Source organism: Leucoraja erinacea, chromosome 13 (assembly GCF_028641065.1).
Source record: "Leucoraja erinacea ecotype New England chromosome 13, Leri_hhj_1, whole genome shotgun sequence".
In the NCBI taxonomy this organism is placed as follows: Eukaryota; Metazoa; Chordata; class Chondrichthyes; order Rajiformes; family Rajidae; genus Leucoraja; species Leucoraja erinaceus.
The window spans coordinates 8689266-8703575 of NC_073389.1; the positions used below are offsets into that span (position 1 = coordinate 8689266).

At 44.5% G+C, this 14310-nt stretch overlaps 1 protein-coding gene across 2 annotated transcripts in view; it reads right to left on the reverse strand.

Annotated features, from left to right (window-relative positions):
* Nucleotides 1-1057: 1057 nt before the first annotated feature.
* Nucleotides 1058-14310, reverse strand: part of LOC129702601 (ribose-phosphate pyrophosphokinase 2-like) — a 43117-nt gene continuing 29864 nt past the window's right edge. The window contains exons 4-7 of one of the 2 annotated variants that reach the window (XM_055644400.1): nt 10171-10295; nt 9249-9422; nt 1939-2098; nt 1058-1779 (exon numbers count right to left, since the gene is read on the reverse strand). In XM_055644400.1, the coding sequence (XP_055500375.1) occupies nt 1687-1779; nt 1939-2098; nt 9249-9422; nt 10171-10295 (552 nt within the window). In that variant the 3' untranslated portion in view covers nt 1058-1686. The remainder of the gene's footprint in view (nt 1780-1938; nt 2099-9248; nt 9423-10170; nt 10296-14310) is intronic. The other variant, XM_055644401.1, reaches the window with a different exon arrangement.

Genomic DNA, 14310 nt, shown 5'->3' on the forward strand with positions numbered 1-14310 from the left:
CTCTAAACTAAACTAATCAACGTTTGCAAGTTCCTGGCTAATACCATCAAAGTTTGCGTTGTTTCGTATTAGAATAGGTGGATCCAGGTGAGGAGGCGTGGATTGGTGGATGGAGTCAGTTGGAGGAGAGAACAGTGGAGATAACTGAGGCTGGGACTTTATAGGTAGTGTACTTTATAGGTACAGCTGATGGAATCTGAGGGGGTAAGAAGGTTAAATAAGCGAGATGAAGGGGCAGATAGTAGATGGGAACAGTGGGGGGGGAGGTGGCCCAATCCAGGGTAGTAGAAGGGTTGGTTTATGCGGGTGATCGACAAATAGAGCGGTTGATGATTCTGGGCTCTTGGAAAGAAAGATATGTGCGAGGATCTGGGTTGAGGAGGAGGCCATTCGGTCCTTCGAGCTAGCACCGCCATTCATTGTGATCATGGCTGATCGTCCCCTATCAATAACACGTGCCTGCCTTCTTTCCATATTCCTTGACTCCACTAGCCCCTAGAGCTCTATCTAACTCGGGGGTGAACCGTCGATATCTGAGATTTCATGGGCCACTTTCTGTCGTCTCATTGAACGATTCTGTGCAAGAAGCTTCCAATTTTATTTTAAACAAAGTTCTTCAAATTATTTAATTTCAATACTTTGCTCACGTGATGGATAAAACCTAATTTTAAGTGTACATGTAATTCTCAAACAAGGGCAAGCAGTTGTCTCATCCACTTATTAAATGCATAATTATTTGCACCCAACTTTATACAATTTAGAAACACAAGGAGTACAATCATGGTTTTCACTTAAATAGAAAGTTACCTCGTGCTTCTAAACTTAATTAGAAGAACGTTTCCTAACTATGTCGGATGCTGGTTTACGCCGAAGATAGGCACAGCTCCCTCAGTTTGAAGAAGGGTCTTGAACCAAAACATCACCTATTCCTTCTCTCCAGAGATACCGCCTGTCCCGCTGACTTACTCCAGCATTTTGCATCTATATCCACATTTCCTAACTCATTTACCCACACAATTGGCTTCAGAACAAATAAATTGTAAATGACTGCAGGTAACCCTTTTCTTCAGAGATTTTATTTAAGCCACTCAAAGCAATGTAATTTGGTTTAAAATTCAATCATTTTTCACTTTAAAATAGCATAATCGGACCAGTTTCATGTTACTGCACAATGCAAATAGCTGATCATACCAGAGTGTACAAATCAGTTGTTAATAATCGAAGGGAATGTCTGTTAAGAATTACCATGCTGCATCTCAAATATGACTTTTCTCGCTCTCCATATTAGTTTCACATAAAAATAATCAGCATACAACCGCAAGCAATTAATTGGCTTGAAGTGTTGAAAAGCCACTTAACCAGTAACATGTGCAAAATTTCATAGAAATTCACGTCAAGAGCTTACGGTTCTAACAAAGTACAAAAACAAAACCCCTGCAGTCAGGACACAGCACATATTTTTCCTTGCAGAGATGGTGTTGGTTGAGAAGTAAAATCCAGTCCATTACATATTAAATGGCTATTTTCCATACCTTCAGTTTGCAAGTGTGGATGTTTGTGGTGCAAGGCAGCAAATCCTTCTTTCAGGACCTGCCTGCATAGTCTTGTGAAAAGTGACAAATTGCTCAGAAAAGTTGACCGATATATAGTCCAGTACAAATGCAGGATGGGCGAAATCCTGTCAGCTTACAATGGAACATGGCTGAAGAGATACGATACGGATTCACCATTGTGGGTTCTTCGAATTGCCTCAGCTAGGATCATAGATATATCAATCACCTGAAAGGGAAGCAGACAAGCTGAAGCATCTTGAAGCATGTTGAAAGCATCATTCATTATTTACTATGACACACAAATAAATATTTTTTTTTTAACCTGAACCTTTGAGCAAACATTCATTTATTTACCTGAACCTTTGAGCAAACATTATTTATTTACCTGAACCTTTGAGCAAACATTCATCTTTCCTTCTTGTGGAATGGTGTTTGTTACAACAACAGCTTCAAAAGGAGCATTGCTTATTCGACTGATAGCAGGGCCAGAAAATATACCATGGGTGAGGATTGCATAGATTTTGGTCGCGCCAGCACTCATCAACCTAAACAGGGAAGAAATGAGGAGAAAAGCTTCAGCAAATACATATTAACATTTATTTGCACAAAATGAAAATGAGTGCTGAACATCTAGAGAATAATGGCTAACTGAGGCAATTGTTCACAGTTGCATTTTCACATTGTGTCCAGGCCTACAGTGTAAAATGTCATCACATTCTATCTGTACTGAAACCCTAAAGTGGGATTTTATTTCCTTAATGAAAACTACCCAAATTCCACCAAGATAGCCACCATGCCCGAGGAAGACAAATCTGTGGACCACATACACTCATAACCGTCAGGGAAGAACAAGGACATTGAATTGTGCACCAGGCTGCTTAAGCTATGCAATCTGATCATGGCTAATCTCCACTGGCTTCGACCCATCTCCTGTGCCAGTTTCCCCATAACCTACAATTCCTCAGTTTTTCAAATATTCCCATCCTAAACGTATCAAATAATCTCCACCATCTTCAGGGGAAGCGAATTCCTGATGTTTCCCAGCACTAGAAATGTCTACATATCACTTGAATTAACTGGCCCCGTTTTTTTTAGAGATATCTCCATGTTCATGACTCTACCACTACTGACAATACGTTAACATCCTAAAAACATCGAGCACAGCCTCCCCCCCCCACACACACAAACCCTAGCCCTTGTCATGTATCTGTGCACTGTAAATGGATTGATTTCAATCATGTCTTTCTGCTGACAGGTTAGCACGCGACAAAACGCTTTTCACTGTACCTCGGTACACGTGACAATAAACTAAACTGAACTGTTGCACATTGGTCTCATCAGCCTCTGAAAACCCAATATAACAAAAAGCAGTTAACCTCGAGCCTAATAGATTGCCTAGTGATATATAACATTGACTTTTTAAGCCGTGACAATAAACTAAACTGAACTGAAATACCCCGCTTTAGGATTTCATTGTTATATGTATGAATTCTGAACTCTTTTAAGCCCCTCATTTTAAACTCAAAGGAATACAGAGCAAAACTGTCTGCCTTCTCTAAACAAGACAATTTCCTCACTCCAGGAACATGCCCACATATCTCCTTCAGGCTGCCTCCAAAGTAAGTCTATTTTTACTCAAGGTGCACAGTATTCCAAGTGGGAGCCTCACCAACACCAGGTATAACTATCAAAACCTTCCAACCTCCCCATTCTCATTGCAATCAAATCAAACGTGTTCATTTTCGAGTACTTGTTGGACCAGCCAACGCTTTGTGATTCCCCACATGAGAACACCAAGACTCCTCTGAACACACTGCATTTTGATAACAATCTACCATTTGGTTCCTCTCACTGCAGTCCATGAGTTTGCAAAACCCCATGTTAAACTCAATTTTCCAGGCTTTCTACCAGTTACTCAATCTATACGGCATTGTGATTCTGTGATATCCTCATCACAAATCATCCCCTATTTTCATATCAATGGCAAACTCTGAAAAGTCACATTTCATTCGTTCCTTCACATCATTAAGGTCAAACAAAAAAATAATTGAGGGTCAAGAACTCACCCCTAGGATACCCAACTAGTTACATCACCAAGCATGTGTGCCTTGTCACATGTGACAATAAAGTATTCCCTTCCATTTAAATGTGAGGTTATCCATTTTGGTGGCAAAAACAGGAAAGCAGACTATTATCTAAATGGTGGCCGACTAGGAAAAGGGGAGATGCAGCGAGACCTGGGTGTCATGGTACACCAGTCATTGAAAGTAGGCAAGCAGGTGCAGCAGGCAGTGAAGAAAGCTAATGGTATGTTAGCTTTCATAGCAAAAGGATTTGAGTATAGGAGCAGGGAGGTTCTACTGCAGTTGTACAGGGTCTTGGTGAGACCACACCTGGAGTATTGCGTGCAGTTTTGGTCTCCAAATCTGAGGAAGGACATTATTGCCATAGAGGGAGTGCAGAGAAGGTTCACCAGACTGATTCCTGGGATGTCAGGACTGTCTTATGAAGAAAGACTGGATAGACTTGGTTTATACTCTCTAGAATTTAGGAGATTGAGAGGGGATCTTATAGAAATTTACAAAATTCTTAAGGGGTTGGACAGGCTAGATGCAGGAAGATTGCTCCCGATGTTGGGGAAGTCCTGGACAAGGGGTCACAGCTTAAGAATAAGGGGGAAATCCTTTAAAACCGAGATGAGAAGAACTTTTTTCACACAGAGAGTGGTGAATCTCTGGAACTCTCTGCCGCAGAGGGTAGTCGAGGCCAGTTCATTGGCTATATTTAAGAGGGTGTTAGATGTGGCCCTTGTGGCTAAGGGGATCAGAGGGTATGGAGAGAAGGCAGGTACGGGATACTGAGTTGGATGATCAGCCATGATCATATTGAATGGCGGTGCAGGATTGAAGGGCCGAATGGCCTACTCCTGCACCTAATTTCTATGTCTATGTTTTCTATGACCCTTTTATTCCACCTGTTTTTTTAAGTCATAGTCAAATTTCAAGCACTAGGTTTTAAGGTGGCATGGGAGCATAGCTGCGGAATTACTGCCTTACAGCGCCAGGCACCCGGGTTCGATCCTGACTATGGGTTCCTGTCTGTAAGGAGTTTGTACGTTGTCCCCGTGACTTACGTGGGCTTTCTCCGAGATCTTCGGTTTCCACACTCCAAAGACGTACAGGTTTGTAGGATAATTGACTTGGTATAAATGTACAAAAGAATTGTCCCCAGTGCGTGTAGGATAGTGTTAATGTGCGGGGATCGCTGGTTGGCGCAGACCTATTAGCCGAAGGGCCTGTTTTCGTGCTGTACCTATACTAAACTAAGCAAACTTCAGATCAGAACTGGAATGATCAGCAAGTTAATAAAAGCCCAAGCTCCAATATTGATGCAAGGCATATTGTCCTGTCACCAGCATTCACACTGCCCACATACTGCCTATAAATGTTGTCAAAAACACGTTAAAGTGAAAACGAATTTTACCCATAGTGAGCTTGGTAGACCATTTTAATTTGGTGTCTTTTTCCACTTCCCCTCCCACCCAACTCTTTTTCCACCTCCTATCCCAAGGATTTCAGATTCCTTATAGACCATAGGTGCAGGGGTAGGCCATTCGGCCCTTCGAGCCAGCACCACCATTCACTGTGATCATGGCTGATCATCCACAATCAGTACCCCGTTCCTGCCTTCTCCCGATATCCCCTGACTATCTTTAAGAGCTCTATCTAACTCGCTCTTGAAAGCATCCAGAGAATTGGCCTCCACTGCCTTCTGAGGCAGCAAATTCCACAGATTCATAACTCTCTGGGTGAAAACGTTTTTCCTCATCTCCGTTCTGTACCCCTTGTTCTTAAACTGTGGCCCCTGGTTCTGGACTCCTCCAACACCGGGAACATGTTTCCTGCTCTAGCGTGTCCAATCCCTTAATAATCTTATATGTTTCAATAAGAGTCCCTCTCATCCTTCTAAACTCCAGTGTATACAAGCCCAACCGCTCCATTCTATCCACATATGTCAGTCCCGCCATCCCGGAAATTAACCTGGTGAACCTACGCTGCACTCCCTCAATAGCAAGAATGTCCTTCCTCAAATTTGGAGACCAAAACTGCAAACAATACTCCAGGTGTGGTCTCACTAGGGCCAGTACAACTGCAGAAGGACCACTTTGCTCCTATACTCAACTCCTCATTATGAAGACCTTGTTATATAGGAAAAAAGGTCATGTAAACCCTGCTCCCACACACCTTTACATGATTAACACAACATTTACAAGGTATTTGAGCAGGTACATGGATAGGAAAAGTTTAGAGGGATTTGGGGCAAACAGAGGCAAATGGGCAAATGGAGAATCTTGGTTGGTAGGGACAAGTTGGGCTGAATTAACTGTTTCCATGTTATGCGATTTAAAAAAAACTTAAGCAAAATAGACTTAAATTTAAGGGTATATTAGCCAAACTGATGCTTATACAGTGTTTTTGCTGCAAATTGGGGGATTTTCACTGCTTTAATTTCAGTACATCTCAGTTCAGTTTAGTTTATTGTCACATGTACCGAGGTACAGTGAAAAGCTTTTGTTGCGTGCTATCCAGTCAGCAGAAAGACAATACATGATTACAATCGAGCCATTCGCAGGGTACAAATACATGATTAGGGAATAGAAACATAGAAAATAGGTGCAGGAGTAGGCCATTCGGCCCTTCGAGCCTGCACCGCCATTCAATATGATCATGGCTGATCATCCAACTCAGTATCCTGTACCTGCCTTCTCTCCATACCCCCTGATCCCTTTAGCCACAAGGGCCACATCTAACTCCTTCTTCAATATAGCCAATGAACTGGCCTCAACTACATTCTGTGGCAGAGAATTCCAGAGATTCACCACTCTCTGTGTGAAAAATGTTTTTCTCATCTCTGTCCTAAAATATTTCCCCCTTATCCTTAAACTGTGACCCCTTGTTTTGGACTTCCCCAACATCGGGAACAATTTTCCTGCATCTAGCCTGTCCAACCCCTTAAGAATTTTGTAAGTTTCTATAAGATCCCCCCTTCTAAATTCTAGCGAGTGCAAGCCGAGTCTATCCAGTCTTTCTTCATATGAAAGTCCTGACATCCCAGGAATCAGTCTGGTGAACCTTCTCTGTATTCCCTCTATGGCAAGAATGTATTTCCTCAGATTAGGAGACCAAAACTGTACGCAATACTCCAGGTGTGGTCTCACCAAGACCCTGTCCAACTGCAGTAGAACCTCCCTGCTCCTATACTCAAATCCTTTTGCTATGAAACTGACAGGCAACTGAATCATGTTTAGTGCAAGGTAAAGCCAGTCAAGTCCGATCAAAGATAGTCTGAGGGTCCCCGATGAGGTAGATCGTAGTTCAGGACTGCTCCCTGGTCACAGTCGGATGCTTCAGTTGCCTGATAACCTCAGCATTTTATTTAGCATTTGAACCATGAACATATTACAGTGCTTATCTGCATCAACGTGTCATTATCTGACAGGGATTCACAAGCAGGTGGGGTTGCTCTCACTCACACAGGACGGTCACCAGAGGAAAACAAAGAACATGATGAATGTCTTCAAACATGCACAGTAGATTTACGAGCAGAATTGTAAGTATGCCCAAAATACAGCGGCCTCACCTTTGCCTTCTTATGAGATTCCCAGTCCCCAAACTAGAATTTATATTTATACAGTCACAGCATTTTTTGCAGAAATCTGATACCAGTTATGGTTGCAACCCACACATTCAGAGTCATTGAAACCAAGAAAGCCAAATGTGTAGCAAATACAGTGACTGATCTCCAAAAGGAGTTTGGTGCCTGACACAAGGCAAATGTATTTACCTTTCAATCCTTCATTTATACATGTCATGCCTGTGCAGACCAACTGACAGAAGTGTTTGTGATCAGACTTTGCAAGTACTGGTTTAGTATTGTCACGTGTACTAAGATATGAAAATATTTGTTTTGTATGTTATCCAAGCAAATCATACCATACCTGTGTGTCAGGCAATGCAAAATTACAACGTTCTAAATATAGTTTTCCAGCTACAAAGAAAGAGCAATTTTTTTTTAAAGTGCAAGGGCAGCAACAGGATAGATTGGAAGATTGGGAAATTCATCCCGAGCATTTGAGAGTTTAGTTTAGAGATACAGCGCAGTAACAGGCCCTTCGGCCCACCAAGTCCACACTGCCCAGTGATCCCCGCACATTAATGCTATCCTATGCACACCAGGGACAATGTCCTTTTATACCAAGCCAATTAACATGCACGTCTTTGGAGTGTGGGAGGAAACCGAAGAGAAAAGCCGCATGGTCACGGGGAGAACATACAAACTCCGTACAGACAGCACCCACAGTCAGGATCGAACCCGGGTCTCCGGTGCTGCAAACATTGCAAGGCAGTAACTCTACCGCTGCGCCACCGTGCCGTGGAGAGGTCCATTGAAGAGTTTGATAACGGCGGGGAAGAAGCTGCTCGAATCTGGTGGTGTAGATGGCCAGGTGGGGGGGGGGGGGGGGGGGGGGGGGGGGGGGGGGGGGGGGGGGGGGGGGGGGGGGGGGGGTGGAGGGGAAGAGGGAGGCTGGCTGGCTTGAGTGGTGGACTGGGCCACATTCACAGCTCTCTGCAATCTCTTGTGAGAGCAGTTGCCATAGCATCTGTGATGCATACCGACTGGATACTTTCCAGGATGCATCTACGAAAATTGGGAAGAATCATAAGCGTCATGCTGCATTTCTTCAGCTTTCTGAGGAAAAATGGGTGTTACAGTGCTTTCTTGGTTCTTATAGTTGATATTTTTTGACACCTAAAAACTTAGAAAATCTTGCCCATCTCCACTTCAACAATACTGATGCATTGTCTTGGGGCAACCAACAAAAATCTTAGTCAACCATCAAAAAAAAGCCTATAAATCCATTGTGCACATGCTGAATGTGAGAAGTGTAATGTGTGGGATTCTGCCGACTGCTCATTTTAACAATTCAGTGCACATACAGTTGTTTTGACTACTGGGGCTTTGCAAGATTCGTGGAGATGTCAGTAACACAGCACCCCATTTAATAATGGACCCGTTCTTTAAATAAACACTCCAAATCTTCCACTGATGAAATGTAAATAGATCGAGGCTACAAGAATACAGTGGGAGGGAGGCAGCTATTAAAATGAATAGTCAACTAAGCACAGCCCTTTTTCTATGCAAAATGCAGTCCAACCTATCCTGGTGCCCATTAAACCTCCCCTTAATACACATGTATCCCCAACTGTAATTCCAGGAAACAGCTTGGAGGCCAAGGTTTTTGACAAAATCTCCCCTCCAAGTGCATATGCAAAATCAAATGGAGAAGCCCCAATGGCAAAACTAACCTCCGTGAACTATCGGGTGGCACAGCGGTAGAGTTGCTACCTTACAGCGCTTACAGCGCCGGAGACCTGGGTTAGACCCCGACTTTGCACGTTCTCCCCGTGACCTGCGTGGGTTTTCTCCGAGATCTTCGGTTTCCTCCCACACTCCAAAGGCGTACAGGTTTGTAGGTTAATTGGCATGGTAAATGTAAAAATTGCCCCTTGTGTGTGTAGGATAATGTTAATGTGTGGGGATCGCTGGTCGGTGCTGACCACGTGGGCCGAAGGACCTGTTTCCGCGCTGTATCTCTAAAACTAAACAAAAACTAGCCTGGCCACGATTACTTACTTATCAGCAGCGTGACAAATGGTTCCGCATGTGTCTGCCATGTCATCTATAAGAATGGCGACTCTGTTTACAACGTCACCAACAAGCACCATTCTGTCCACCTCATTTGCCTTTTTCCTTTCCTTATGGATGAGAGCAAATTCAACATTCAGCCTATCTGCAATTGATGTCACCCTGAAGGTACAACAACAAAATAACTCAATTACAGTAAACCAGTCATAGTCATAGAGTGATACAGTGTGGAAACAGGCCCTTCGGCCCAACATGTCCCAGCCACACCAGTCCCACCTGCCTGCACTTGTCCAAACTCCCTCCAAACTTATCTTATCCATGTACCTGTCTGTTTCTTAAACGATGGGATATTCCCAGCCTCAACAACCTCCACTGGCATGTTTGTTCCATACACCCACCACCCTTTGTGTGAAAAGGTTGCCCCTCAGATTCCTGTTAAATCTTTTCCCCTTCACCTTGAACCTATGTCCTCTGGTCCTCAATTCCTCTACTATGGGCAAGAGACTGTGCATCTACCCAATCTATTCCTCTCATGATTTTATACACCTCCATAAGATCACCCCTCATCCTCCTGCGCTCCAAGGAATACAGATCCAGCCTACTCAACCTCTCCCTATAGGTCAAACCCTCTAGTCCTGGCAACATTCTCGTAAATCTTCTCTGAACCCTTTCCAGCTTGACAATATCTTTCCTATAACATGGTGCCAAGAACTGAACACAATCCTCTAAATACGGTCTCACAAACATCTTATGCAAATGCAACATGACCTCCCAGCTTCTATACTCAATCTCAAATTGTTTCTAAAGCCAAAGTAATTAAAAATAAAATGCAATTGTATCGTTAACTAACAGCAAATTCCATTGACTACTTTCACACCTCCGGAAGTAACAAAGTTTGGTCTCAACTCACCTCTTTGCTCCACCAGCATCTGGGGACACAACTATAGAGTTCCTCCACTCTGGGATATTTTCCTTTATCCACCGCAGTACTGCTGGTTCTGCATACAAGTTATCCACAGGGATGTCAAAGAAACCCTAACAAGGACAAAGAAAACGAGTGCACATTTATAAAACCACAAGGTAACAATTTTTATCCTCACTAACATGTCTGACATCTGCTTTGAATATTGAATTCCTGATTGCCAATTTTTTGATACTTGGATTTTTGTAGGTTTTACCTTTTTAAAATATCACAGCAAAATGTAATTCTTACTAAGTGACAATCAATGCTGCAATCACATTTTTCCTTTCATGTCCTGGAGAAGATAGTAAAAATGTAATTGAAAGATGAAAATATTGATAAACAGATAAAATACATGCTTGCACACATTTGCTGTATATTAATTTTAAATTCTAAAATCGTCAATAAGGCTGAAAACGGGAAAATATTTTAATTAATTCACAGATACGCAAAATAAGTAGATTTACTGCAACTTAAATCAACTTTAGCTGTTTTACATTATTTTTTAAATCTCAATTATGTTCAAAACATCACATAATGTCAATGTAACAAGACAAATGGAACAGAATTCTACAATTTTGCTATTACAAGTAAAACATAGACATAGAAACATAGAAAATAGGTGCAGGAGTAGGCCATTTGGCCCTTCGAGCCTGCACCGCCATTTAATATGATCATGGCTGATCATCCAACTCAGTATCCTGTACCTGCCTTCTCTCCATACCCCCTTTATCCACAAGGGCCACATCTAACTCCCTCTTAAATATAGCCAATGAACTGGCCTCAACTACCTTCTGTGGCAGAGAATTCCAGATATTCCAGAGATGTATGAAAAATGTTTTCCTCATCTCGGTCCTAAAAGATTTCCCCCTTATCCGTAAACTATGACCCCTTGTTCTGGACTTCCCCAACATCGGGAACAATCCAACTCAGTATCCTGTACCTGCCTTGTCTCCTACCCTACTGCCATCAATACCACCCCTCTTCACAATCCTCCACATTACAATACTGTGCCTTACCTACAACACTATTGTAGTGGAGTGCACCCACAGGGCAGACAGGAACCTTCAGGCTATGTTTATTCAAGCTCATACACTGACAATACCTAAACAATGTGTTGGAAGGAAGTGCAGATGCTGGTTTATTCTGAAGGTAGGCACAAAGTGCTGGGGTAACTCAGCGGTTCAGGCAGCATCTCTGGGGTAAAAAGATGGGTGGCGATTCAGGTCGAAACCCTTCTTCAGGATTCAGGATTTTGACACTTCCGGTGATGACGATCCTCAGTGTCTTCCCAGGACTACCGATGCCTTCGCCGCCATCGACCCCCACCGCCTCTCCACTGACCAGGGCCACCGACCCTCACCTTTACTGCTGCCCCCCCCCCACGGGCCTCCACCAGCTACTCCGCCGACCCTCGTCTCTCCACAGTCCAGCAGCGGGCCGGAGCCTCACCCCCAGGCCCACAGCCTCCACGCTACGGACTACAACACCACGTGGTCTGACTCTGCTGGGTCGCACTGGTTCCCCTCTCTTACAGGAAACCTCAGTAATGATGGGTCTTCCCCTTTTAACCAGGTTACCCCTCCGAATATCCCCACAAAAACACTACTCCTCACGCTCCCTTCCTCTCTGAAACCCCCACCATCACCCCACCAGACCTCGCCTAAACCTTCGTCCGCTCCCCTGGCCCCAACCCCCACCTTTATCATGTCTTCACCACCCTACCTGACCTCCCTATTTCCAATACTGAACGGTCTGTCCTCAACAGAGGCCTCACCTCCGTTCCCCTCCGCCCCCACCTCAACGGGTTCCGGGCCCGCCATGACATAGAGCCCAAGATAGACACAAAAAGCTGGAGTAACTCAGCGGGACAGGCTGCATCTCTTGAGAGAAGGAATGGGTGACGTTTCGGGTCGAGACCCTGCTTCACACCTTTTCTGATAGCATAAAGCATAGAGCTTTTCTTCCGTCACCTCCGAGCCTTTTTCTATGGGAAGGAGTCCTCACCACCCACTGATGAACCCTTCTGCCGTTTACAAAGGACCTCCTCCTCGAGACTCCGCGAGATGGCCTTCTAGCCTCTTTAGACCTTTTCAAAAAGCAGAAGAATGGTTCTTAGCTGAAACATCAACCACCCATTTCCTCCAGAGCCCCGTATCAACTTGGCACTTGCCAGGCTTTGTCCCACCCCCTCAACTACAATCAGTCTGAAGAAAGGCCCTGACCCAAAACACCACCTATCCATGTCTTGAGGGATGCTGCCTGTCCCGCTGAGTTACTCCAGGACTTTGTGTCTATCTTCGGTATAAGCCAGCATCTGCAGTTCCTTCCTATACATTTTGTCTGCTCCACTGCGATATCTTCTCAAGGTAATCCTACGTTGAAGACGTTTTCCTCATCTCTCTAACAGGAGTTCTATGAGACCATCTCTCACTGCCCCTGCTGTGATTCCTACTGATGTTCGTCTTTACGACCATGTTTCACTCCAGACTTGCCACCACAGCCAGGTACGTTTTCTCGCTGCTTGCCTGCACTTCCATCTTGGGCCTTGCTGGTCCAACTCCGGTTCCAGACCTCCCAGTGCTGACCCAACCCAGATCTCAGGTACCTGCACTCCATCAGCTACTTCTTACAACAGTTCTCAGTCCGTGCCCTGCGTTCTACATGGGCTGCGATGCTCCAGTGCCAGCAGACCCTCGCTCTGACTCTCCCTCAGCTCCGAGCCTCACTCACCCACACTTGCGGTAGATCGATCACCAACTCTACTTCATTCAATGCCAGATCCACGCCCTCAACAACCGGTTCCTTGCCAACCTGGACTCGACCAATGATCACAAACTTGCCTGCCTCCAGACCGTTCCCTCCACCGACACTCAACACGACCATCCGCAGGCTCCACCGCGCCGCCTGCCTGACCACCGTGGGGGCGAGACCCAGGGCACCATTGCCCGCCATGAGGAGCAGCACCAACATCCACCGCCTTCCCGTCCCTCACCACCTTCTCGGACGAACTTCAGTAATGATTCCACTGGGTCTTGCCCGTCCCCGTTTTAACCAGGTTACCCTGACAACCCCCACCCATACACTACTGAAAACTAGCACCAACACTTTTGCTGCAAAAATCTCTCAATCAAGTAGAAGAGGAGCCAAAGTTATTTCCTGGGCTGCCATTCCCAGCACAATGATCATCCAAAGTGAGTCCCAGGCTTTCAAATTAAGTATTCAATTTCAAGGTGTAACACAGCAAGGGATCCACGGGAGAGAAAGGCACTTCAGGAATGTGCACAAGGCCTTCTTGAGAAGCCACCATCTTTGCAGAGTCATGGAAATCCCTTTTATCGTGAACAAATACAATGCAGCAGCAGCACCTGGAAGGCACTGACCAGTTTGAATTTCTAAGACTGAAGCATTTGCAGGCCAAGTGCATATTACCTCAGGAGCGTGCAAGGTTACAAACACCCCAAGCTGCCCTATCAAGCACCAGCTTGAAATGTGGGAGACTCGGAAGGAGCTACAACATTAAATTAAAAACCCCACTGAACTGGAGAAGTCATCTGCAAGCCTGAGGGACTGCCTAAGACCACCGTGAGTTAAAAATCCAGTCTGGCCTTTCACTGAGCTCACAACAGACATCAGACAGTAACATGTGCAGTAGGAAGGCATTCCTCAAAGGAATACACTAAGCAAGGCCCTCAAGCATTCCCTAAAGGAATGTAATGTCAAGCTTTCATTTGAATTTTAATTTGGAAATGTTTTCCAACTTTCCATCATTTGGAAAAGTATTACACCTACATCCACAATCTATTTTCCTCTCTCAAGATATACCTCTGTATCAAACTGCATCAGCATTTTAATCATCTCATGCTGATGGGAGGTTTAATATAATCCACAATATCATAGTTTAGTTTAGTTTAGAGAGACAGCGCGGAAACAGGCCCTTCGGCCCACCGGGTCCGCGCCCACCAGCGATCCCCGCAAATTATCACTATCCTACACCACACCAGGGACAATATTTACATTTACCAAGCCAATTAACCTACAAACCTGTACGTCTTTGGAGTGTGGGAGGAAACCGAAGATCTCAGAGAA